Here is a 27,504-nt window from a genome sequence, read left to right as displayed (position 1 = left end):
AACAGGTGTCTCTGTAAAATAACATGGTATATCAATCCAGCCGAATTAAAATTTCACACAGTCCTTTCGAAGAAAAAACCTAATTCTCCATTCCAGCCGCGTTCCCTTACGCATTTGCATATCGGCCTCTACTGTGTACAACGAAGCCGATCCTCGAAATTCGTTCCGACTTCCGCGAGGCTAAAAATCTTCCCTGCCGAAGCTCAACAGGCGGCACGTACTATATATACACACACATACAGACATATAACTATACTCGCGCAAACAAAGCTCTGCAGGAGGGTGGCAGTCGGTCTGCGCGTGTGTCGCGGGAAGCTTTCCCTCGTGTGCGCAGCCCCGATAGTCCGCGGCAGCATCATCATCAGACGCGTCACGGCGTCCGAAAGTCAAAGGTCTCGGGGCGCGAAAATCCTTGTATATCGTCGCGCGAGATGGAACGCCGCGAGAAGAGGAAAATGCCGAGGGCTAAGCAACAGCGCGTTCGAGTGATTTGCAATTCAGTGCCGGTGCTTGCCTGGGGCTTCCTCTTGTTGTTCACGATTTTCAAACTACTCGTCGACAGCCTTGTCGTCGCTGGTGAGTAATGGATGTGGCTTGATTGGGCTTCTCTTCTTTTTTGAACGTTGTTTTTAAATTAGATTTTTATTTAAATGCGAAATCTTTAATTCTCTTATTTGAACATGATAAAATCAAAACTTCGAATTTCCGAATCACCCAATACTATACTTACAGCAGGATATGCTATCCGTCTCACCGTTTTTGTTGTTTTCATTTCTTTGTATAAGTGCTTGCATCTTATAGATTAACTAAATTGATGCTACGAAGTTATCTATTTTGTGAATAAAAATATTGAATTATCAAAAACGTTGCCAAAGACAATCAACTTAATTTTTGCACTCGATTATAATATTTAACTTAATTCACGCGTGAAACTGCAAAACGACTGAATAACGCGTCGACATTAAATAAAATTATGCATTTTCCATACATACATTTACAATTTCGCAAATAAAATGTCACCGCGGGTTATAACGACGAAACGGTACAGAGAAAGAGAGGTAACAAGAGTAAGAGACACCGCCAGTGCTTTTTCGAGTAAACAAGCAGCCGTATTCGCTTATTGAGTCGTTATTATAATACACTATACGCTCCATGCTCATTCTCGAATGGGCAGCTCGCGCTTTCCCTCGCGTTCGCCAATGCGTCGACTTTTTCCACTGCTCGCGCACGTGTGCCCCCGCGCGATTGTCATAATTTTCGCCTTATGAGCAATTGAATCCCTGAATAAAATAATCATACTTCCGCGCGATTTACCCCCTCCACGCGTCTGCCATACTCATATTACTCGACTCCTCGTGTATACGACGCAAAGCTCGCGAGCGCGTATCCTTGCGTTTTTTTTTTTAATTCGCGCTACGCATTATTTTATCGATGCGCATCGGGTGTGTGGCTTTGTGCTGCAGTTTCAAGGGCGGATAGCGCAAAGAAAGCAGGGCTGATGAAAGTTTGATCGATTTTAGAAAATTCCGCGCGTGTGCAGCCTAACTTTTTCCATTAAAAAGCGTGATTTTACTGTATATAGGTATATACGTATTATGTTACCTGTGGGTGTGTGTGCACTGAGACGTTGCGCGTTTGATCTGATTTTGATATTGCCCGAGGATAAAACTTTTTGAATTGTTTCTAGGCCGATGTGTACTGGATTATTTGCGTTTGAAATCCTTTTCACATTGCTTTCGCGTTGTGATTTTCGGCTGCGAATGAAAACCTGCTGCGTCGAGTGGGATGATCTCAACGGTAGAGCGCACTTTATTCAACAAAGAAGTTTTACGAATGAACTTTTTGATAAAAAAAAGGAGTAAAACACTTTTTTCTTCGTACACCGTTGAACTAAAGCAGAACAATGGCTCTGTGCTTCCTTCCTGTATACATGTATATTACAGTTGACAAAAAAAGCCTTTGGCGACGACGTGTCAGAATAGGTGTGTACAGTAAAAATGATCCGCCCAAGAAAAAAACCCGGCGAAGATAGGTGTCGCGTTATAGTGCTTTCCTATTCCCCCTATCAGAATCAGCGCACCAAGTGTATACACAGCGGTGTGTCAGCTATGCTAAAACTGCCTAATTGGCCCAGCTTGGACGACTTTTTTGACGAATTTTTGCCTAATTCTTCTGGATAAGTCTTTAGCAAATTAAACTATACGCGACAATTCGATAGCGTTATATAAATGATCTATATTTGTATGCGCAGCTCAGGACCTGCCGACAATGAGGGTGTACAACGTGGGTGTGCTGATGGCCTCGCACTTGGACAGTCCTTTTGATCTCGAGCGTTGCGGCCCGGCAGTGGATCTCGCGCTCGCCGAAGTCAATGAATTCCTCGCAGTACATAGCGTCCAGTTGCGCAAGGTCCAGGGCAGGTAAGCCGCGCACGTATGCCGTTCGCCTAATGATTCGCTTCGCGCGCTACATAATACCCCTGCAAATTGCGCGTACTGTATCTGGTGTGTGTATGTGTGTTCGTGAGGCGAGTGCATATAGGTGTGTTATGTTTTGAATTCGGGATTCTGCGTAAGCGCGGGAATGTGGCATTGGCGTAGTGCTTGGGGTCTCGAGCTTGTATGTCGGCGACGCGGTCGAATACGGGACGAGGAGACGCGGAAAAGCTTAGGAGGGGCTCAGACAGAGTTCTGGGTGTTTCCCGCACAGACGATCTACGCTTATATTTATAGAGTAGGGTCGAAGGAGGCATCGCGAACTATATACACCTGTAATAAAACCAGAGAAAATCCGAGGCCCACAGGTATAGACAGTTCAGACTGCAGACCCTCTCCTTTTGTAGTTCCTCGCAGTTATATGGTCTTGTCTCAACTATAGGCCTTTCGTTTACAGTACGCCTTGTAAATCTGAATAGCTATATCATAAGTTTTATAGATACTATAGGCGACAGCTGCCGATGCCTAAGGTGTCTCTTCTCGGCGTGGGGTCGATCCATTTTCAAATTGGTCTGACCATCTGGACTCTTGGTGGTACCGACGAATATACCGGCTGTCCTCCACCTAGCCGTCCATAGACGAAGTGTAGGTGGAGAAAATTTACCTGGAAAAAATCATAGTGAAAAAATTTGGAGATCTTCTTCGGATTTTACAGCCCATACTGAGGGGAAGATAATCCGTGGAGGAAGGGTCGAGGATGAGGCTGCCGGTCAAGGGGCAATAAACTTGCTATCCATACAAAACATAGTTTACTAAATTTCTGTATAAACAACGAAATCAAAAATTGTCAAACAAAATTTTAATAAATGAAAAATGCTGATATAAGCAAATTTGAATGACAAAAATCGGATAAGATTGACTCAATGCTTTCACGGTCCTAAAATAGGCCAATACTAAGCATTTTTTACGTTCAAAATTCGTTGGCATCCAATATGTTTGCCTACAAATATTAATTTTATATTATATTATTTCATAAATAAAAAGAGACATTATTTGTGACGGCCGGCGGGCAGGTTAGTAATTGGTAGTTTATCTTAATCTTTTTATTTATGAAATAACCAACAAATAAAAATTGCTTATTATTTATAAATTTGTCACATAAAGATCCACGAGGTCGAGGAACGTAATTAACATAACACTAGATTTACATTTGCGCCTCGTTATGTATAATCGCATCTGCAAAATGTTGTTTTGAACTTCGAAACTCCCTGATAATGTTTTCATTTTCCGATCAGACTCATTAGTTCATATCATCACGGGCTGATGAGTTTTTTTAGTTTTAAAATTATAATACAAAAACAAAACTATGAGTGATCATCCTTTCTCCAGTATTGTCTTGTACCTACATATGCCTTAATTTATTCCATATACGCGTGTGCTATTCACGCTTATTCCAAACATATGAATGCAAAACCAGATTGAAATTTTTCACGCTTCCGTTGGTGCACACGCAAGGGCCCTCGATACTTGTCATTCCAAGGATATGGAAATGCGAAAGTATCACCAAAGAAAAATACTACGAGGACGCCCTTTTTTATCAAAGCATAACACTCGAGTCTTTTCAAAGTTAAAAAAAATTGTTTAAGGATTATAATCCAGTGCCTCAAGCACGCGCATTCAAGCTTAAAGAAAAAAGTCTCGGCGAAGAGTAATCTTTATAATGGTATAGAGCCGCCAGGCTGTACAGTATCCGCGCAATAATGCATGAAGAACGTAAACAATACCGCACTAATTGGCGCGACGCGCATGACTCTCGTATGAGAGCTATTCCAACCGCGCACACCTGCCCTCCGGGACCAGCGCGCGTATATGCCAGCGTAATGATATCCACGTGTGTTGCTATAGCGACGCGCGTTACGCCTGTAATTTTTTAATTTTATTTCTTATTATACTCGAGCGAGAAGTGCTTTTCTGCAGTTTAATCTCCAGTCACGTTACAACTCGTAAAATACGCAGTAAAAATCTGTTGATATAATTCGTAAGCAAATATCCGATCACACTCGCCAGGGCCGATTTCCTTCAGGGCGACAAACAAGCATTGCAAATACACGCGTGCGCCTATAGAGGAGGCATCTCTTCCACGCGTTTGTGTGTCGTACAGCGCTCAAATTAAGGCAAAGCTTAGGACAAAAGATTTACGAGCTCCGGATTTATTTGTCGCGCGCACGAGCGAGAGAAGAAGAAGTGACCCCCACCGGTGTGTCTCTATACATATCGAAAATGAAATGACGCGTACGGCTCCGTGTACGCGGGAGAGGCGTTAAAAGGGACGTCCGGCGTTCTCTCTCTAAGATGACTTGTTTGAGCTGTAGGATCGATGCCGTTTTATCCCCCGCTTCGGGCCGTATGCAGGATATCCAAGTGGGTGTTTGCCTATAACGACGCTCTGATGTCCGAAAATGAGAAATGACAAAGTTATACATATAGTCAGGGGTGCTGTATCGCACGAATCTTCGCTTAATAGCGTCTCTATAGGTATGTGTATTCCGGGATACTACACAACGCTATTCTGTCCCTCTTTCGGGGCTTTATTTTTTTGGGCGCGCGGGGAACTCCCGAGATTGCTCGAGAAATTGACACTTTATTTCGTCGCACGTTGCGGGAGTTTACTTATAGATAAGGGAGATCCTTATTACGATAGGCTGACTATTATGTGTGTCCATACTTTGCCGGACGCGGTAAAACAGGTTGTGCGAAAGCGCTATGACATTTTTTGGGGGGAAATATAATAGGAAGACTTGAAAAAATGAGGATACGCGTGTTTGTTTCAATTCAGTACCCTCTACTGCACTGCATTTTTTCCCTAAAATAGCTGACGAGCCTGACACGTGTTACAGCTACCCGCATTGCAGCGGCGCCACAGCGCCAGGACTGGCAGCGGACATGCATTTCCGAGACAATGCTATCGCCTACGTTGGACCGGCTTGTGCTTTTGCTCTGGAGCCGGTCGCGAGATTAGCCGCCTACTGGAACACACCCATAATCACCGGGATGGGAGATCAGGCACGTCCGCGCCGTTATCCATAAGTCCACGATTCATCTCCTTCTTTCTATCCGTGATGCGCCTATATAACGATAAAAAAGTGTGAAAATTCTGACGTTTCATTTTCCCCGCGGCTCTATTATATATATACATGAGCAAATCCACGAGCGAGTGGAAACAACTCGGGTGTTGGAAGTTGAGAATTTCAAATTGAGGGCACACCTACCAGACTAACTGTTTTTCATTCTTTGGGCCATCTGGAATAAGAAAATGCGCGCGTGCATGGCCAATCGCTTGCCAAACTTTTTTGCGGGGCACTTGAAATTCTCTTATGGGAATTTAACACAGGGAAAATTATAGAGGTATGCGAGTACCCGAAAAACTCGAGTCGGGTAAGTAGAGTTTTTTGTTTGAGTTCGAGTCGAGTACTCGAAAAAATTGAGTACCCGAACTTATCGAGCTACTCGTATTTTTCGATTTACTCGAGTTTTCCGAGTTACGTTGTCGGAGTAATAAAACTAAAGAGTAACGCTGAATCATGACAAAGTTCAATGTTTTGAGAAAAACGTCGATTTTTCTCTATCTTAAAAATTCTTATAACTTTTTATCCGAGCAGTCAACTTTAACCATCCGGTGCTCAAATTAAAGCTTTTTTCTTCTACTTTTATTTTAAAAATTTAGATTAACATTTTTATTGTACGATCAGCTCTAGATATGCCCATCATTTATGTCCGTTTTTTTGGCCATATTCATTGTCATATACAGGGTGATTCTAAAACAATACAACATTTATATACCATCGTAATCAGCGTAAAAAACTGAGTCCAGGGGAATTAGTCCGAAAAATTTTCCTCCACTTTTCACTTTCCCAGTCAAGAAAGAAAAATCCCCCCACCACAGCGCCCAGCGGAAAAGCGCGTGAGGGGAAGTGACGCAGCGGCCGCAGCGCCGTTGCTAAGGAGGTCGGCGGCGGCGAACGCTGTAACAAAGAGAGCCGAAGAGATCGAAAAGCGCAATTCTTTCGCAAAGTCTGACGATCTGCATTTGCGAATGATTTTCGTTCAACTGGCAGAACTAATTTCAATAAATTTTCCATTTTTCGGACTAATTCCCCTGGACTCAGTTTTTTACGCTGATTACGATGGTATATAAATGTTGTATTGTTTTAGAATCACCCTGTATATGACAATGAATATGGCCAAAAAAACGGACATAAATGATGGGCATATCTAGAGCTGATCGTACAATAAAAATGTTAATCTAAATTTTTAAAATAAAAGTAGAAGAAAAAAGCTTTAATTTGAGCACCGGATGGTTAAAGTTGACTGCTCGGATAAAAAGTTATAAGAATTTTTAAGATAGAGAAAAATCGACGTTTTTTGAAAAAAATCTAAGTCGTGTTTGTGATTTTTTACCATTTTCAAGCCTAGACAACTATTTTTAACCCACCAGCCCTCAAATTGAAGCTCTTTTTTTATACTTCGACCCTAGTAACAGACATTTTTACATTGTGCCTTCATACACTAAGTGGGTAAAGTTGAATCGTGGCTAGTTTTCGTTAATTTTCCCCGTGTTAAATTCCCATAAGAGAATTTAAAGTGCTCTGCAAAAAAGTTTGGCAAGCGATCGGCCATGCACGCACGCATTTTCTTATTCCAGATGGCCCAAAGAACGAAAAAAAGTTGGTCTGGTAGGTGTGCCCTCAATTTGAAATTCTCAACTTCCAACACCCGAGTTGTTTCCACTCGCTCGTGGATTTGCTCATATGTCTATATGACCTGGGATTCCTTTGAACTCGCCGAGTTGTTGAGAGATTTGTCGGATTATCACTTGAGAATATTTTGCTATCGAAATCAAGCGATTAAAAGCTCTGTTGCAGCCTCGATTGATTATCGCTTTTTTATTACAGCCGCCATCCGAAGGCGAGATGTCGGTGACGTCCGGAATCCTGGGCAGGCTTCACAAATGGAAAAACGAATCGTCGGTACGTATAAGCTCTTTCGCGCGTTTAATTAAATTGTAAAACTCAACAAAAGGCGCTACGTGTGAGTAAAGTAGCATAGAAAAGGTCAGTGTCAGTGTCGCCTTACATTTTTTCTCTCGGGCTTTTGCTCACAGAGAAGTGCGACAGCTTCACTGGCTAATTAACAAGAGACGCGAGTGCAGCTCTTTCTTTTCTGGAAAATTGAGCTCGTCGCTGTAGTCTTTGTAGCGGATTTAATTTTAGATGCTTGTATTCTTGAAAAAAAGTGTATTTTTAATCGAAAACTCATTCGCAGGGAATATTCAAAGACAAGAGCAAATATCCAACACTTACGCGCATGTCGTACTGTCAGTGCCGCCTAAAGCTCGTCTTCTCCAGTATATTCAAAGAGTTCGGCTGGTCCCACGTCGCCCTCATCCTCGACAGATCCGACCTGTTCTCCCTGACGGTCGGAAAGAACCTCGAGTACGGCCTCAGGAAAGAAGGCCTGCTGAAATTCGTTCGCGAACTCGACGGCAATTCCGACGACGAGCCCTATCACTTTTATCTGCGGGACGCCAGCATGTACGCCAGGGGTGAGAGATATTTTTGATTAAAAAAAACATTCGATGTGCAAAGCATGTGAGAAAAGCTTGATTTATACATCGAAATTTATCGCTTCCAACCCACACATAGTGGTAATATTGAGCGTTAGGGGAACTCTCGTGAGGAGATTTATGCTGGCTGCGCATCGATTGGACATGACGAGGGGAGATTGGACGTTCCTCGACGTGGAGATATTTCAGGTGCGATTTGCATGCGTTATTTCTAGTCTACTTCCCTTGTCCCATGAAAAATTCTTGTATACGCGTATACGAAGCTATATATTTTTCAAGAAAATAACCGCGTGTCTCTCGTTGAAAATAATCCCAGGGATCTTACTGGGGCGATCACGACTGGGAAATAGGAGACGAGGACGACGGCGCAGCGAGAAAAGCCTACGAAGCTCTCCTGAGAGTTTCCCTTCTGCAGCCGACTAGTCCGAGATTTCAGGACTTTGCTGACAGCGTCAGGCAGAGAGCTCAGTCCGACTACAACTACACGTTTTCCGAGGGCGAAGAGGTCAGTTTATAGCGAGAGAGTAATCGTGCGCTTCTATTTACGCTAAAACGCATGTTTCGAAATTTTTAATCGCTGAGAATCGAGTGCGTAGGACGCTACATGCATTATTATTAATCGCGTCACTCGAGCAAATGAACGATTTCGATGAAACAAATACGGTAAAGCCAAACAAATCCCATCATCGCGCGATCTCTCGTGCGCTTCAATGTTAAGCAAATTGAGAAAATCGAGGCAGCGCGTGTATCAAGGATGCGCATAAATCGCTTCGGTTATATATATGTATATATATATATATATATATATATATATATATATATATATATAATCTCGCATTTACATGTATACGAATCGATCGATCGTGTGCATCAGGTAAACTTTTACATCGGCGCTTTCTACGAAGGTGCAGTGTGCATAGATAGAAAAGGTGGTGGGATGCTCGAAGAATTTGACGGTGGGAAATTTTCCGAGACATCCTCGGTATGGAGGGGGCAGGTCACTAGAGTCGGAGTCAGGTAGATCTTTTATTAAGCCCGCGTCGGCCGTACGAGCAGTCATTCTACTGATTATAGCAACAGGAACCACAGTTACAATGTTCGGTTTCCCTAAAGACGACCAGTGCTTGAGGATTCTCGTTTTGAAGACGAATCTTCAGAAGCGGGTGATGGAAGCAGAAAAACAAAGAATCGTCGAGCGAATGCGGCTGCTGGAAATAAAAAACAAGGAGGAGGAACAGTCGCGCCGCATGCGTGAGAAAGTCCAACAGGAGTATCTCGACCAAATACGGAAAAATGCACAAAAGTTCGGCCAAAAACGAAAGGGTCTCACGAAGAATCAATAGAAGAATCTAGCTACGATCAAAAACCAGCCCTTTTTAGGGCTACAATACTTCACATTTACAATCAGCTCTTTTCAGAGCTAACACATACATTTCAACGTAGAAATAAACATTTGTCAACAGCTCTTTTCAGAGCTATATAATATTTTTCATTGTTAATTATCTCTTTTTACAGCGTTAAAAACTATGAAAAGACTTTTTCATGGGGATGTTTGCTCTGCAAGCTCGAGCCAAAAGGCGTCAGTACGCGTTAGCACTGTCATGGTTGCCAATATATGCCAAATGCATATCTGTTTCAAGCCATTTGCATGTAATTAAACATATTTATTAAGTTTGAACACTTAAGTGGAACCAGAAGATCCAGTTCGTACCAAGTAGACATTTTTGGCGGAGGTTTTTTCAGACCAACTGGATCTTCTAGTCATCGCTCATTCATCAAACTTTGGAAATATGTTGTGACACATTGCAAGGGCTTGTGTATCAAACTTTAAGTATAAACCATGCACCAAAACTGAGATTTGCTATTTTTATTCATAAGATTTTGAGAAAAAATCAATTTTTTCAAAAGGGATGTATCGAATAAACTTGATACTTGACAGTCAAGCCATTTGCATGTAATTAAACATATTTATAAAGTTTGAATACTTAAGTTAAACCAGAAGATCCAGTTCGTACCAAGTAGACATTTTTGGCGGAGGTTTTTTCAGACCAACTGGATCTTCTAGTCATCGCTCATTCATCAAACTTTGGAAATATGTTGTGACACATTGCAAGGGCTTGTGTATCAAACTTTAAGTGTAAACCATGCACCACAACTGAGATTTGCTATTTTTATTCATAAGATTTTGAGAAAAAATCAATTTTTTCAAAAGGGATGTATCGAATAAACTTGATACTTGACAGTCAAGCCATTTGCATGTAATTAAACATATTTATAAAGTTTGAATACTTAAGTTAAACCAGAAGATCCAGTTCGTACCAAGTAGACATTTTTGGCGGAGGTTTTTTCAGACCAACTGGATCTTATATTCATTGCTCATTCATCAAACTTTGGAAATATCTTATAACACATTACAAGGGCTGGAGTATCGAATTTCAAGTATAATCCATGCACCACAATTGAGATTTGCTTTTTATATTCATAGGATTTTGTAAAAAACTGAATTTTTTCAAAAGGGATACATCGTATAGTCTTGAAACTTGTCATTTAAGCCATTTACAGGTAATTAAACATATTTATAAAGTTTGAACGCTTAAGTGGAACCAGAAGATTCAGTTCGTACCAAGTCGACGCTTTTGGCGGAGGTTTTTTCAGACCAACTGGATCTTCTAGTCATCGCTCATTCATCAAACTTTGGAAATATCTTGAAATACATTACAAGGGCATGTGTCTGAAATTTCAAGTGTAAAACATGCACCATTATTGAGATTTCATATATTCAGTGATACAAAATTTTAAGACTTATTTTTTTATTGAAACGCAGAACTCCAAAACGGTAACCCTTGAAACTAGCCACCCTACTCTCCGAGATTCCTTATACGAGTATTTTAAAAAGAGAGTACGTCGGCAATCCGGAGACAGGCGAGTGACAGCGAGAATCAGAGCTCCAAAACGAAAATCCTTAAATCTAGCTACCCCTCGCTCCGAGATTTCTTATACGAGCGAAAATTTAAGCTCCAAAACGGAAAACCTTTAAAGTAACTACCCCACACTTCGAGGCTCCTTAAAAGAAACTATTTTTAAAAGCATGTACGTCGGCAAATCGGAGGAAGGCGAGCGAAAACGAGCCTCCAAAACAAAAACCCATAATCTCAGCTACCCCACGCTCCAAGACTTCTTATACGAGTATTTTCAAAAGCAAGTACATCGGCAAACCGGAACAAGGCGAGAATTGAAGCTTAAAAACAGAAACCCTTAAAACCACCTACCCCAGGCTCCGAAACTATAAATACGAAAATATGTTTAATAACGAGTTTTACCTTAGCGAATTGGTTTTTTATATATTATATATATTTTTTAAAAAATTAGGTGGCACATCAAAGGGAGGCGAGCGAGAGAAAGAAACCAAGCTCCAAAACAGAAATCCTAAAATCCTGCTACCTTACGCGCCGAGATTCTTTATTAGTGAATATATTCAGAAAAAATGTATATGATAGCACATCGAAGGGAGGCGAGCGAGAGCGAGAGACTAAACTTAAAAACAAAAATTCTTAAATCCAGCTTCTTCACGCGCCAGGAGCCTTTATTAAAGTCCTATTTTAAAACGTTCAATGCTCAAAAACAAAAGTCCTTAATATCAACCATGTGTTACTAAGGTCGAGATTCTGTATAAAACAGTATCTTTAGAGAAATATAATGGCACTTCAAAGGTAGTCGAGCATAAGCAAAATTACAGCTTCGAAATAAAATACCTTAAAATCGACTAACTAAAATCTCGAGATTGATGTAGATCATTTTATGGGCTTCTTTTCTGTGCATTACTAATTCTCGCTCAGTTTGCCCTGTAGTTATTACGTAAATTGGACAACTCTTGAAAGAGCTTATGGTGCGTGTGGTAGTTGGTTACACAGATCAGCATTAAGAAACAGGTGTGTATTTTCTGTGAATGATACTCTCTTACGTATAGTTGCTGCAAGTATAGCATTTGGTTATAAGAATTCACGAGCAGTACAGTTAACTGTTGCTTTCCTTCCTTCAATGTGCCATTGTGTTTTTTGAATTGATGACGCTTCTATAAAAAATTTGGAAGCATGGGGCAGATAAAAAATTTCGTTTTAAAGATCTGATTCCATAACCTAACATTGCTTTGAACTGTCAGAATTTTATTTCTATCTACCTTCTGCATTGTATACACTAAGAAAAATTTGACAGTGAAAATTACTATCTCGGATAATAATTTGGTTACAGACTTTGATGCTATTAATTTTTATTATCTTTTATAGTAAAATTCACTATAAGAGATATTAATTTTAACTATCTCAGATATTAAAAAATTAAATTAAATTAATTTAAAAAAAAATGCGTTGCAAATGCTTGATTTGGCCCAAAGTTACGCAAAGTTAAAAATACGGAAAAAATCATTAAAAAAGATAAAAATTTGTTGACTTCGAAAAATCATGCAATTTTCATGATCTTTCCATATTTTCAATTGTGCGTAACTTTTGACCAAATCAAGCATTTTTACACATTTTTTTTAAATTCAAGCTCTTTTCGCGTACTCTTCCTACCGTAATACATTTTCTGTTTGTGCCTTTATCCTTTAGGTACATGCCGTTGAACAATGGCTATTTTTCGACAAATTTGAGGGGCCTATAAAACAGTGTCACAAGGCACTTTTGCGGCGTCGGAACGTGGTATTGCATTGTTCTAAACATGTATAATAAGAAAAAAAGTTGCGGGCACATGCTCCAACATTTGTTTTTTTCGGTTATTCTACAACCACAAAAGAGTATTTTTTTCCGTAGGATTCCCCATATACATAGTTAACATTAAAAAAGTCAATATCAAGTACTAAACTTTTCAATACAAAATAAGTTTAATTTCGGCTTATTTTCGCTTTAAAACAAAGTCGCCGGTAGTTAAACTCAACAAGACAAAGACCTTTATGTCAGTGTAACCATAAGCTTATATCTTAGGCTTCCGCATTTTAAGCAGAAAATAAGCTGGAATTTTTACCAGGGGCCAAAATATATGTTTTAGCTCTACGAGAATGTTTGTCCTGCAAACTCGAGCCAGAGGAGGCCAGTATACGTTAGCACTGTCATGGCCGCTGCACCTGTAATATACATATAATAGCTGTGCTAGTCTGCCGCGTACTCATGCACCTAGCGTAGAGAGCGTGGAAGGATCGTATCTAAACGAACATGAATTTTCACACGATTACTGCGAATTTCGCAAAACCGAAGGCCTTTTGGGAATTTACAATTTAACTTTAGAGTTTTTTTATAATTATGCAAATAAGCTACCTGACTTATTCTATATAGCGAATATCTGGAAATAATCTGTATGTTGGAATAAGAGCAGCACACAACATTTGCAATTGAATCGCGGATTCTCAAAAGGCCCTGGATTTTTCTGAATTCGCAGTAATTATGCAAAAAATCATGTTGTTTTATTTCGATGACGATCGCTCCACGCTCTCTACGCTAGGCGCATGAGTACGCGGCAGACTATAGCGCACAGATATGCATTCGGCATATATTGGCAGCCATGACATTGCTAACGCGTACTGACGCCTTTTAGCTCGAGCTTGCAGAACAAACATCCCCATAAAAAAGTCTTTTCATAGTTTTTAACGCTGTGAAAAGAGATAATTGCGACAATGAAAAATAATATAGCTCTGAAAAGAGCTGATTATAAATGTTTATTTCTACGTTGCAACATATATGGCAGCTCTAAGAAGAGCTGATTGTTCAGAAATGATTATTAGACGAAAAAATGTAGCTCTAAAAAGAGCTGTTGACAAATGTTTATTTTTACGTTAAAATATATGTGGTAGCTCTTAAAAGAGCTGATTGTTCAGAAATGATTATTAGACAAAAAAATGTAGCTCTGAAAAGAGCTGATTATAAATGTTTATTTCTGCGTTGAAATATATGTGGTAGCTCTGAAAAGAGCTGATTGTTCAGAAATGATTATTAGACAAAAAATAATGTAGCTCTCAAAAGAGCTGTTGATAAATATGTGGTAGCTCTGAAAAGAGCTGATTGTAAATAGGAAGTATGGTAGTCCTAAAAAGGACTGATTTAAAATTATAGCTAGATTCTTCTATTGAGCCTTCATGAGGCCCTCACGTCTCTGGTCGAGCAACTGTTGCTGATTTTCTTTGCGTCGCTTTTCAAGCAACTGTAGTTGCTCTTTGCGTCGCACTTCGAGCAGCCGCATTCGCTCGATCAGTCGTTGCTTCTCGTCGTTTAAGATGCGCTTGCGATAGTTCATCTTAAGGACCATGATCCTGAGTGATTTGTTATCCTTTCCACAGGCTGACATCGTGACTGCGGTTTTTGCTGCTGCTGTAGTCAGTAGGAGCTGATCGGATAGAATAACTGCTCGTACGGATGACACGGGCTTTATATAAGGTCTATCTGACTCCACCCTTTCGACCCTAATGACCTAACCCCTCGGTACCGAGAATTATTCCACAATACCCCCCCCCCCCTTTTATTGCTAGGTGTATACCTAATAAGGGTATAGACTCAGACATTAATATACCTGCCATTCACTGAGTTTTTATGACTTTGTTTACTATGAACTACAATGTGATTTGTATATGGAAACTTTCTATTTTTAATGAGGGGTAGAAGTTATTCTGAACTCCAAATGACTACTTGGTTCTTGGAAATAGATAGATAGACATTTATAGTTTACCTTGTAAACATCGTAGAAACCAATAATGCGATCGAATGTACTGTACAAGTCGTTCAAAAGATCCACGACCTCCATCGGCGTGTTGTTGAATAATAAAATAATTGGATTTTTGATTTATGTGCGTATTTCCAAACTCGGGGGCCCGTTTTACTGTCTCTCTCAGACTCAGACACACGCAATCTATGGCTGAGAGAGACAGAAAAACGGGCGCCCGAGTTTTGGAACACGTACTATATTTCTGTAAAATTGAACTAAAAAACATTGTAGTAAACAAAAAACAATGTTTGTATATGCTATAATATATTACTAGATTTGCTTAAAGCGTCAAAATGCTGTGTTTTGCGGTCGCAATTATAATTATTTATAAGTACTAACTAAGACTCATTTTTGTATAATTATGCATAAGTAATTTTAGAAAATAGAAAAGTGAAAGCGGCGATATCGGTAAGATGACCGTCATATTCTGCACATTATTGATTAAAATACAATTTTTCACTAATTAAATCAAAAACTCTGAGTTTCGTGATAATCTACATAATAACATTATCAATTTGAGTTTTGATGGTACGAAGGATATTGAAAGCAAGCAATGTAAACTACGACTCGAAGCGGAAGTAACAATTGGTCATGTTGGCTCCGATATCCCCTAAACTGATTAAAGTTGCATCAAAATTCATCAATTTTGGCAAATATAAGCAAACTGTGAGTATGCGATACCTATTCTTATAGGCCCTAAATAACTTAACAAATATCTGTATGAAAATTTAGTTATCTAGTTTTAATATACTAAGAAAAATTTGACAGTGAAAATTACTATCTCGGTTAATAATTTGGTTAGACTTAGATGCTAGTAATTTTTACTATCCTTTATAGTAAAATTAACTATAATAGATACTAATTTTTACTGTCAAATTTTTCTCAGTGTATACAATGCAGAAGGTAGATAGAAATAAAATTCTGACATTTCAAGGCAACGTTAGATTATGTTGCTTTGAACTTGCAAAAATTGACGAATTTTGTTGCAATATTAATACCTTTATGGCTTTAGTTTTATTGTTATTAATTTTTATATGAGTACTACCGCAACTTTTTTTTCTTATTATACATGTTTAGAACAATGCAATACCACGTTCCGACGCCGCAAAAGTGCCTTGTGACACTGTTTTATAGGCCCCTCAAATTTGTCGAAAAATAGCCATTGTTCAACGGCATGTACCTAAAGGATAAAGGCACAAACAGAAAATGTATTACGCTGGGAAGAGTGCGCGGAAAGAGCTTGGATTTTAAAAAAATGCGTTAAAAATGCTTGATTTGGTCAAAAGTTACGCACAATTGAAAATATGGAAAGATCATGAAAATTGCATGATTTTTCGAAGTCAAGAAATTTTTATCTTTTTTAATGATTTTTCCGTATTTTTAACTTTGCGTAACTTTTCACCAAATCAAGCATTTGCAACGCATTTTTTTTTAATTGAAGCTATTTTCTCGTTTTTTCATTTTACCGTAAGACATTTTCTGTTTGCTACTTTATGCATTAGGTACATGCCGTTGAACAATGGCTATTTTTCGACAAATTTGAGGGGCCTATAAAACAGTGTCACAAGGCACTTTTGCGGCGTCGGAACGTGGTATTGCATTATTCTAAACATGTATAATAAGAAAAAAAAGTTGCGGTAGTACTCATATAAAAATTAATAACAATAAAACTAAAGCCATAAAGGTATTAATATTGCAACAAAATTCGTCAATTTTTGCAAGTTCAAAGCAACATAATCTAACGTTGCCTTGAAATGTCAGAATTTTATTTCTATCTACCTTCTGCATTGTATACACTGAGAAAAATTTGACAGTAAAAATTAGTATCTATTATAGTTAATTTTACTATAAAGGATAGTAAAAATTACTAGCATCTAAGTCTAACCAAATTATTAACCGAGATAGTAATTTTCACTGTCAAATTTTTCTTAGTATATTAAAACTAGATAACTAAATTTTCATACAGATATTTGTTAAGTTATTTAGGGCCTATAAGAATAGGTATCGCATACTCACAGTTTGCTTATATTTGCCAAAATTGATGAATTTTGATGCAACTTTAATCAGTTTAGGGGATATCGGAGCCAACATGACCAATTGTTACTTCCGCTTCGAGTCGTAGTTTACATTGCTTGCTTTCAATATCCTTCGTACCATCAAAACTCAAATTGATAATGTTATTATGTAGATTATCACGAAACTCAGAGTTTTTGATTCAATTAGTGAAAAATTGTATTTTAATCAATAATGTGCAGAATATGACGGTGATCTTACCGATATCGCCGCTTTCACTTTTCTATTTTCTAAAATTACTTATGCATAATTATACAAAAATGAGTCTTAGTTAGTACTTATAAATAATTATAATTGCGACCGCAAAACACAGCATTTTGACGCTTTAAGCAAATCTAGTAATATATTATAGCATATACAAACATTGTTTTTTGTTTACTACAATGTTTTTTAGTTCAATTTTACAGAAATATAGTGCGTGTTCCAAAACTCGGGCGCCCGTTTTTCTGTCTCTCTCAGCCATAGGTTGCGTGTGTCTGAGTCTGAGAGAGACAGTAAAACGGGCCCCCGAGTTTGGAAATAGGCACATAAATCAAAAATCCAATTATTTTATTATTCAACAACACGCCGATGGAGGTCGTGGATCTTTTGTACGACTTGTACAGTACATTCGACCGCATTATTGGTTTCTACGATGTTTACAAGGTAAACTATAAATGTCTATCTATCTATTTCCAAGAACCAAGTAGTCATTTGGAGTTCTCAATAACTTCTACCCCTCATTAAAAATAGAAAGTTTCCATATACAAATCACATTGTAGTTTATAGTAAACAAAGTCATAAAAACTCAGTGAATGGCAGGTATATTAATGTCTGAGTCTATACCCTTATTAGGTATACACCTAGCAATAAAAGGGGGGGGGGTATTGTGGAATAATTCTCGGTACCGACGGGTTAGGTCATTAGGGTCGAAAGGGTGGAGTCAGATAGACCTTATATAAAGCCCGTGTCATCCGTACGAGCAGTTATTCTATCCGATCAGCTCCTACTGACTACAGCAGCAGCAAAAACCGCAGTCACGATGTCAGCCTATGGAAAGGATAACAAATCACTCAGGATCATGGTCCTTAAGATGAACTATCGCAAGCGCATCTTAAACGACGAGAAGCAACGACTGATCGAGCGAATGCGGCTGCTCGAAGTGCGACGCAAAGAAAAGCAGCAACAGTTGCTCGACCAGAGACGTGAGGGCCTCATGAAGGCTCAATAGAAGAATCTAGCTATAATTTTAAATCAGTCCTTTTTAGGACTACCATACTTCCTATTTACAATCAGCTCTTTTCAGAGCTACCACATATTTATCAACAGCTCTTTTCAGAGCTACATTATTTTTTGTCTAATAATCATTTCTGGACAATCAGCTCTTTTCAGAGCTACCACATATATTTCAACGCAGATATAAACATTTATAATCAGCTCTTTTCAGAGCTACATTTTTTGTCTAATAATCATTTCTGAACAATCAGCTCTTTTAAGAGCTACCACATATATTTTAACGTAAAAATAAACATTTGTCAACAGCTCTTTTTAGAGCTACATTTTTTTCGTCTAATAATCATTTCTGAACAATCAGCTCTTCTTAGAGCTGCCATATATGTTGCAACGTAGAAATAAACATTTATAATCAGCTCTTTTCAGAGCTATATTATTTTTCATTGTCGCAATTATCTCTTTTCACAGCGTTAAAAACTATGAAAAGACTTTTTCATGGGGGTGTTTGTTCTGCAAGCTCGAGCTAAAAGGCGTCAGTACGCGTTAGCAATGTCATGGCTGCCAATATATGCCGAATGCATATCTGTGCGCTATAGTCTGCCGCGTACTCATGCGCCTAGCGTAGAGAGCGTGGAGCGATCGTCATCGAAATAAAACAACATGATTTTTTGCATAATTACTGCGAATTCAGAAAAATCCAGGGCCTTTTGAGAATCCGCGATTCAATTGCAAATGTCGTGTGCTGTTCTTATTCCAACATACAGATTATTTCCAGATATTCGCTATATAGAATAAGTCAGGTAGCTTATTTGCATAATTATAAAAAAACTCTATATTGGCATAAGAGTAGCACAAAACGTTTGCAGTTAAATTGTAAATTCCCAAAAGGCCTTCGGTTTTGCGAAATTCGCAGTAATCGTGCGAAAATTCATGTTCGTTTAGATGACGATCCTTCCACGCTCTCTACGCTAGATGCATGAGTACGCGGCAGACTAGCACAGCTATTATATGTATATTACAGGTGCAGCTGCCATGACAGTGCTAACGTATACTGGCCTCCTCTGGCTCGAGTTTGCAGGACAAACATTCTCGTAGAGCTAAAACATATATTTTGGCCCCTGCTAAACATTCCAGCTTATTTTCTGCTTAAAATGCGGAAGCCTAAGATATAAGCTTATGGTTAAACTGACATAAAGGTCTTTGTCTTGTTGAGTTTAACTACCGGCGACTTTGTTTTAAAGCGAAAATAAGCCGAAATTAAACTTATTTTGTATTGAAAAGTTTAGTACTTGATATTGACTTTTTTAATGTTAACTATGTATATGGGGAATCCTACGGAAAAAATGCTCTTTTGTGGTTGTAGAATAACCGAAAAAAACAAATGTTGGAGCATGTGCCCGCAACTTTTGTTCTTATTATACATGTTTAGAACAATGCAATACCACGTTCCGACGCCGCAAAAGTGCCTTGTGACACTGTTTTATAGGCCCCTCAAATTTGTCGAAAAATAGCCATTGTTCAACGGCATGTACCTAAAGGATAAAGGCACAAACAGAAAATGTATTACGGTAGGGAGAGTACGCGAAAAGAGCTTGAATTTAAAAAAAAAATGTGTAAAAATGCTTGATTTGGTCAAAAGTTACGCACAATTGAAAATATGGAAAGATCATGAAAATTGCATGATTTTTCGAAGTCAAGAAATTTTTATCTTTTTTAATGATTTTTCCGTATTTTTAACTTTGCGTAACTTTTCACCAAATCAAGCATTTGCAACGCATTTTTTTTTTAATTGAAGCTATTTTCTCGTTTTTTCATTTTACCGTAAGACATTTTCTGTTTGCTACTTTATGCATTAGGTACATGCCGTTGAACAATGACTACTTTTCGACGAATTTTACGGGTCTAGAAAATAATGTCACAAGGCACTTTTTCGGTGTTGGAACGTGGTTTTGTATTGTTCTAAAGATGTACAATAAGAAAACAAGTTGCGGGCGCGCACACCAATATTTGTTTTTTTTTTCAGTTTCTTCAGCCAGAGAAAGGTCATTTTCCCGTAGAATTCCTCATATTTACTGTTGTAGTACTCATATAAAAATTAATAACAATAAAACTAAAGCCATAAAGGTATTAATATTGCAACAAAATTCGTCAATTTTTGCAAGTTCAAAGCAACATAATCTAACGTTGCCTTGAAATGTCAGAATTTTATTTCTATCTACCTTCTGCATTGTATACACTGAGAAAAATTTGACAGTAAAAATTAGTATCTATTATAGTTAATTTTACTATAAAGGATAGTAAAAATTACTAGCATCTAAGTCTAACCAAATTATTAACCGAGATAGTAATTTTCACTGTCAAATTTTTCTTAGTATATTAAAACTAGATAACTAAATTTTCATACAGATATTTGTTAAGTTATTTAGGGCCTATAAGAATAGGTATCGCATACTCACAGTTTGCTTATATTTGCCAAAATTGATGAATTTTGATGCAACTTTAATCAGTTTAGGGGATATCGGAGCCAACATGACCAATTGTTACTTCCGCTTCGAGTCGTAGTTTACATTGCTTGCTTTCAATATCCTTCGTACCATCAAAACTCAAATTGATAATGTTATTATGTAGATTATCACGAAACTCAGAGTTTTTGATTCAATTAGTGAAAAATTGTATTTTAATCAATAATGTGCAGAATATGACGGTGATCTTACCGATATCGCCGCTTTCACTTTTCTATTTTCTAAAATTACTTATGCATAATTATACAAAAATGAGTCTTAGTTAGTACTTATAAATAATTATAATTGCGACCGCAAAACACAGCATTTTGACGCTTTAAGCAAATCTAGTAATATATTATAGCATATACAAACATTGTTTTTTGTTTACTACAATGTTTTTTAGTTCAATTTTACAGAAATATAGTGCGTGTTCCAAAACTCGGGCGCCCGTTTTTCTGTCTCTCTCAGCCATAGGTTGCGTGTGTCTGAGTCTGAGAGAGACAGTAAAACGGGCCCCCGAGTTTGGAAATACGCACATAAATCAAAAATCCAATTATTTTATTATTCAACAACACGCCGATGGAGGTCGTGGATCTTTTGTACGACTTGTACAGTACATTCGACCGCATTATTGGTTTCTACGATGTTTACAAGGTAAACTATAAATGTCTATCTATCTATTTCCAAGAACCAAGTAGTCATTTGGAGTTCAGAATAACTTCTACCCCTCATTAAAAATAGAAAGTTTCCATATACAAATCACATTGTAGTTCATAGTAAACAAAGTCATAAAAACTCAGTGAATGGCAGGTATATTAATGTCTGAGTCTATACCCTTATTAGGTATACACCTAGCAATAAAAGGGGGGGGGGTATTGTGGAATAATTCTCGGTACCGACGGGTTAGGTCATTAGGGTCGAAAGGGTGGAGTCAGATAGACCTTATATAAAGCCCGTGTCATCCGTACGAGCAGTTATTCTATCCGATCAGCTCCTACTGACTACAGCAGCAGCAAAAACCGCAGTCACGATGTCAGCCTATGGAAAGGATAACAAATCACTCAGGATCATGGTCCTTAAGATGAACTATCGCAAGCGCATCTTAAAAGACGAGAAGCAACGACTGATCGAGCGAATGCGGCTGCTCGAAGTGCGACGCAAAGAAAAGCTGCAACAGTTGCTCGACCAGAGACGTAAGGGCCTCATGAAGGCTCAATAGAAGAATCTAGCTATAATTTTAAATCAGTCCTTTTTAGGACTACCATACTTCCTATTTACAATCAGCTCTTTTCAGAGCTACCACATATATTTCAACGTAAAAATAAACATTTGTCAACAGCGCTTTTCAGAGCTATATTATTTTTCATTGTCGCAATTATCTCTTTTTACAACGTTAAAACTCCATGAAATGCACATTATACAAGTGATGTAACTGACACCTGGTACGGCGAACTAAACGCTGATAAGCAGGTGCCTGGAAAAGAGTATACGATACTCGTGCACGTAGACGATCCTCGCACTCGCACTCTTGTCACCCTCGTTACGCTCGGGCGTCAAACTGAGCTTGTGTGAAAATTATCTATTCCGCGCCCTTATATCGAAATATAGTATTTGGACTGAAACATATAATATGACGTAAAAATAAGGTTCAGAATAATTAGTACTGTATATAGTAAAAATACGTAATATATAGTTTATGCAAATGGCAATCATTTTAAAAACGATATTATCAATGCGATCGATCGCGTGCATCAGGTGAACTTTTTCATCGGCGCCTTCTACGACGGTGTGTACCTGCTGGGGATGGCCTTGAACGAGACCCTGTCCGAGGGTGGGGACATCAGGGATGGATTGGCCATCACGAGACGCATGTGGGACAGGGACTTTATCGGCATCACCGGACACGTGCGCATCGACGACAACGGTGACCGCGACGCCGACTATAGCATTTTAGATCTTGATCCCATCACGGGCAAGTAAGTCTACGTCTAGTTGGAACACTTTTGGAAGATATACTAATATTTAAAAAAAAAATAGTTCCTCTTTTACCAAACAAAACAATCCTAAACAAATATCAGATAAAAATCAAGAGAAAGAAAATTCCATTCCCAAATGTACATCTAAAAAATATCAATCACGCAAAACACTTGGCAGGTTCGAGGTAGTAGCGCACTACTTGGGCTTGAACCGCGAGTATAGCCCAGTGCCAGGCAAGAAAATCCACTGGCCGGGTGGCCGAGAAGGACCACCGCCGGACATACCGGAGTGCGGCTTTTTGGGCAATGAGCCGGGCTGTTCGTCCAGAACGGAAGCTTACACGTTCGTCGCTTACTCCAGCCTTACGTTGGCCGTCCTCCTTCTGGCCACAGCCGCTGCCGCTTGCGTGCTATACAGGTACAGCTTTTACTCCGAGTGGATTCTCAGCAGCTCCTCTGGTTTTGGAATTTCCACTTTTGTTCGTATAGACACATGCGACTGTCGGCTGACTTGAACAACATGTCCTGGCGCATAAGACCGGAGGAATTGCTTCTGGAAGTCGGTCGGCCCTTTTCTTCGAAGATGAACCTTCAGCAGGCTATGACCGAAGTGAGTAAGATGGATTTTTTGAGGGGTATGATCAAGGATTGGTTTTGCTGACGATGGCGATTTTTTCAGAATTTCGGACTTGAGCAGAGGATGAGACGGGGATCGCAGGCGAGCTGCGAGTCGTTGCCGCCGACGACGGTTTTCACCACTGTGGGCATTTACAAAGGCGAGAGGGTGGCTATTAAAAAGGTTACCAAGAAGAAGGTCGTCGACGTGACGAAAAAGCTTCTATGGGAGATCAAGCAAGTCAGGGATGTTACTTCTGAGAACACTGTGAGGTATAATGAGATAAAGCAAATTTTTATTTTCAAAATTTACGGTCTCAAATATTGGTGTAATAAAGGTTATCCCCTATTTAAAGTACGCATTTTATTTACTGTTGTAAATAACTGTACTGGCTGTTATTTTTAGAAACTTTTTGAATTGAAATTGGTTCATTGATGCGTGCTATATTGACACGTGTATGAAAGTGGAGAAAATCGATACAGTCTGACACATGTAAAAATGTTATGTAAAAAAGAGAAAAGTTTAATTTTTAGAAATATAAAAATTCGATTTTTAATTTTATAGTAGAAGCTTTTGATAATAACTTAGGAACAAAATTTTCCTCACAATCCAACCGCATACGCACAGAAATCCGCTTTCTGCGATAATTTACCTTTCTCATCGATCTATCACGATAACGAGCAAAATTTCGGCAGATTCATCGGCGCCTGTCTGTGCTCTCCTTCGCCAACGGTACTGATATTGACCGAGTACTGTCCCAAGGGCTCTCTCAAAGATGTTCTGGAGAACGAGGCCATCAAGCTCGACTGGAACTTTCGCATGTCTCTGATTCACGACATAGCCAAGGTAAGCCATCGAAGAGTAAGTATTTCGTATAGGGGAGCGAAGAAGATCGCGTTTCTACGCAATATCAGCCTATATACTATATATAACGTTCGATCGATTTTTGCTATTGGCCCTTGGGAGAGAGTCAACTATTCGAACGATGAGTGATGCTTTGCAAACAATTGCGAGGGACGAATCAAAACGGCGCTGATGTGTTTGATAAATTGGTTTTTCCTAGAGATACCGCATGTACTCCCATAACTCGCTGTTTCAGTATTATAATATTTCATTATCTCGCGTGAATCGATGATATTTAGCAAACACAATGTCGACAGGGTATGGCGTATCTTCACGCAAGTGACGTATCCGCACACGGAAAGCTGCGCTCGTGCAATTGCCTGATCGACGGGCGATTTGTCTTGAAGATTTCCGACTTTGGCTTGAAAACTCTGACGACGCCCTCGGATTTGTTAATGGATGAAACGTATTACACAAGTAATAATCTGATGGCTTGATATAAGTTCACTCTGAATGTTTAAATTTGAACAAAGTTTAATTTTTTGTTTTAAGAACTACTTTGGGTCGCTCCTGAATTAGTTCCTCTGACGGTGACTCCAGGCAGTGTCGCAACGCAAAAAGGAGACGTTTATAGCTTCGCGATTATACTCGAGGAAATCGTCATACGAGGCGGACCTTACGAAGTCGCGAGAACTTACATGAGTTCGCAAGAGGTATATTGAAAATGTTCTGTGGTATTTATATCTTGTTTTGTGCGATTTAACGGCAAGTTATTTTTGCTTCAGATAGTAAATAGAGTCGCGGCATCGGAGTCTCCGCCGTTTCGCCCTGAAGTTGCGCAGAAAGAGTATCCAGCTGATATTTTATCACTGATGGAGAAGTGTTGGAACGAAGTACCTGAAGAGAGGCCTACTTTTCACGCTGTGCGAGGAACCATACGCGGAATCATGAAGTATGAAAATTATTCTTAAGAAAGATTATTGAGACATAAGCAAATATGCAAAAAATGCAATAAGAAATTCCAAATCTGATTGTATAGCGTATTGAAAATATTATAATGAAAATTTCGATATTGGCTTTCAGAGGTTACTGCGAAAATTTAATGGACGACCTTTTGCGAAGAATGGAGCAATACGCTAATAATTTAGAGGCTTTAGTCGAAGAAAAAACTGAACAACTCAGCTTGGAAAAGCGCAGAAGCGAGGAACTTCTGTATCAAGTATTACCACGGTAATTTTTTTTATATGCGTACTTATTTTCTAGTATATGAATTTCATGACATTCGAAAATTAAAATACTTTTATCGTCGCTTATAGACAAGTGGCTTGTCAATTAATGGCAGGAGAGATGGTACAACCCGAGCAATTCGAATGCGTGACCATTTACTTCAGCGATATAGTGGGCTTTACGGCACTTTGCGCGAAAAGCACGCCGATGGAGGTCGTGGATTTTTTGAACGACTTGTACAGTACATTTGACCGCATTATTGGTTTCTACGATGTTTACAAGGTAAACTATAAATGTCCATCTATCTATTTTCAAGAACCAAGTAGTCATTTGGAGTTCTCAAGAACTTCTACCCCTCATTAAAAATAGAAAGTTTCCATATACAAATCACATTGTATTTCATTGTAAACAAAGTCATAAAAACTCAGTGAAAGGCAGGTATGTTAATGTCTGAGTCTATACCCTTATTAGGTATACACCTAGCAATAAAAGGGGGGGGGGGGTATTATCGAATAATTCTCGGTACCGAGGGGTTATGTCATTAGGGTCGAAAGGTCGGAGTCAGATAGACCTTATATAAAGCCCGTGTCTTCCGGACGAGCAGTTATTCTATCCGATCACCTCCTACTGACTACAGCAGCAGCAATAATCGCAGTCACGATGTCAGCCTATGGAAAGGATAACAAGTCACTCAGGATCATGGTCCTTAAGATGAACTATCGCAAGCGCATCTTAAAAGACGAGAAGCAACGACTGATCGAGCGAATGCGGCTGCTCGAAGTGCGACGCAAAGAAAAGCAGCAACAGTTGCTCGACCAGAGACGTGAGGGCCTCATGAAGGCTCAATAGAAGAATCTAGCTATAATTTTAAATCAGTCCTTTTTAGGACTATCATACTTCCTATTTACAATCAGCTCTTTTCAGAGCTACCACATATATTTCAACGTAAAAATAAACATTTGTCAACAGCTCTTTTCAGAGCTACATTATTTTGTGTCTAATAATCATTTCGGAACAAGTAGCTCTTTTTAGAGGTACCATATATGTTTCAACGTAGAAATAAACATTTATAATTAGCTCTTTTCAGAGCTACCATATTTTTTTAACGTAGAAATAAACATTTGTCAACAGCTCTTTTCAGAGCTATATTATTTTTTATTATTAATTATCTTTTTTTACAGCGTTAGAAACTATCTATGAAAAAGACTTTAAAAATTAAAACATTTTTTGATGGAGCAATAATGAACATTTAAAATAATAATTAGTACTTTATAAAGCAGTATTAAATAGTTGAAAAATATAACAAATTACAAGTACACAATAAAATGTACAGTTTATCCGATTACATGTTCAAAAAACTAAAAAAAAAATAAATGAAATCGATATATATATGCCTTTATAAATGGCAATAATTTTAAAACGATATTATTAACGCAGGTGGAAACTATAGGCGACGCTTACATGGTGGTTTCGGGCTTGCCCGAACGCAACGGCGACGAGCACTCCAAAGAGATAGCCCTGATGGCCCTGGCTATCCTGGATGCAGTCAAATCGTTCACGATAATACACAAACAGGACGCACAGCTGAGCGTGCGGATAGGCGTTCATAGTGGCCCTGTATGCGCGGGTGTCGTCGGGCAGAAAATGCCACACTATTGTCTCTTTGGCGACACCGTCAACACGGCCTCTAGGATGGAATCGTCCGGTTTACGTAAGTCGCCATAACTTTATTAACAGCAATAATAATTATGTTACTTTTCAATTTAACATTAAGAAAAACGTTTGTTCGCAGCTTTAAGAATCCACGTGTCACGAGCAACAAAGGATATCCTCGACAAGTACGGTACGTTCGATCTCGAGTTGAGAGGCGACGTTGAGCTTAAAGGCAAGGGAAAAGTGACGACTTTCTGGCTGACGGGTTGCTCGGAACCAGATCCACGACCACCTACTCCCAAGCATCGGCGACACAGTACAAGTTTACAAGAGAACAGCACTACCCTCAATCCCTTGATCTTTCCGCCAAACAATGTCAACGGACCTAAACCACTTAATAATACATTTATCAATTTGTCAGAGCTGTAAATGTAATCTATTATGATATCTTTCTCCTGATGAGTACAAAGTTAAGAGATTTTTTAAGTTTAAAAAATGACTTATAATAAGTAAAAGAATTATTGTTTTGAAAAAACTTAAGAAATTGACGTTTTCCACTATCTGATTGTATGTAAAAGTATTATATAAATGTAATTAA

The 27,504-nt window shown here is 38.8% G+C and overlaps 1 protein-coding gene across 2 annotated transcripts; it reads left to right on the top strand.

The window, feature by feature from the left end:
* Positions 1-297: 297 nt before the first annotated feature.
* LOC100116869 (atrial natriuretic peptide receptor 1) lies at positions 298-27,504 on the top strand. 2 transcript variants are annotated; one of them, XM_016987285.3, is made up of 19 exons: positions 298-576; positions 2,252-2,420; positions 5,333-5,498; positions 7,388-7,462; positions 7,758-8,037; positions 8,138-8,247; positions 8,375-8,563; positions 22,347-22,567; positions 22,746-22,985; positions 23,057-23,177; positions 23,247-23,455; positions 23,879-24,029; positions 24,344-24,503; positions 24,579-24,739; positions 24,812-24,978; positions 25,110-25,256; positions 25,343-25,535; positions 26,691-26,964; positions 27,046-27,504. In XM_016987285.3, exons 1-19 carry the CDS (start codon positions 432-434, stop codon positions 27,333-27,335), a joined length of 3,468 nt encoding a protein of 1,155 aa, XP_016842774.2. In that variant the 5' UTR covers positions 298-431; the 3' UTR covers positions 27,336-27,504. The 2 variants fall into 2 exon arrangements, with proteins under 2 accessions (XP_016842774.2, XP_031787416.1); XM_031931556.1 differs by lacking the exons at positions 298-576; positions 2,252-2,420 and having other exon boundaries at positions 5,396-5,498; positions 8,157-8,247.

The sequence above is a fragment of the Nasonia vitripennis genome, chromosome 5, assembly GCF_009193385.2.
Source record: "Nasonia vitripennis strain AsymCx chromosome 5, Nvit_psr_1.1, whole genome shotgun sequence".
Taxonomy (NCBI): Eukaryota; Metazoa; Arthropoda; class Insecta; order Hymenoptera; family Pteromalidae; genus Nasonia; species Nasonia vitripennis.
Note: the sequence above shows the minus strand (reverse complement) of the source record. Positions and strands in the feature narration are given on the sequence as shown.

Coding starts and splice junctions, on each gene's coding strand:
- LOC100116869 (XM_016987285.3), top strand. CDS start 432: ATGGAACGCCGCGAGAAGAGGAAAATGCCGAGGGCTAAGCAACAGCGC. Junction 7,463..7,757: donor AATGGAAAAACGAATCGTCG/GTACGTATAAGC, acceptor ACTCATTCGCAG/GGAATATTCAAAGACAAGAG. Junction 22,986..23,056: donor GCCGCTTGCGTGCTATACAG/GTACAGCTTTTA, acceptor TTGTTCGTATAG/ACACATGCGACTGTCGGCTG.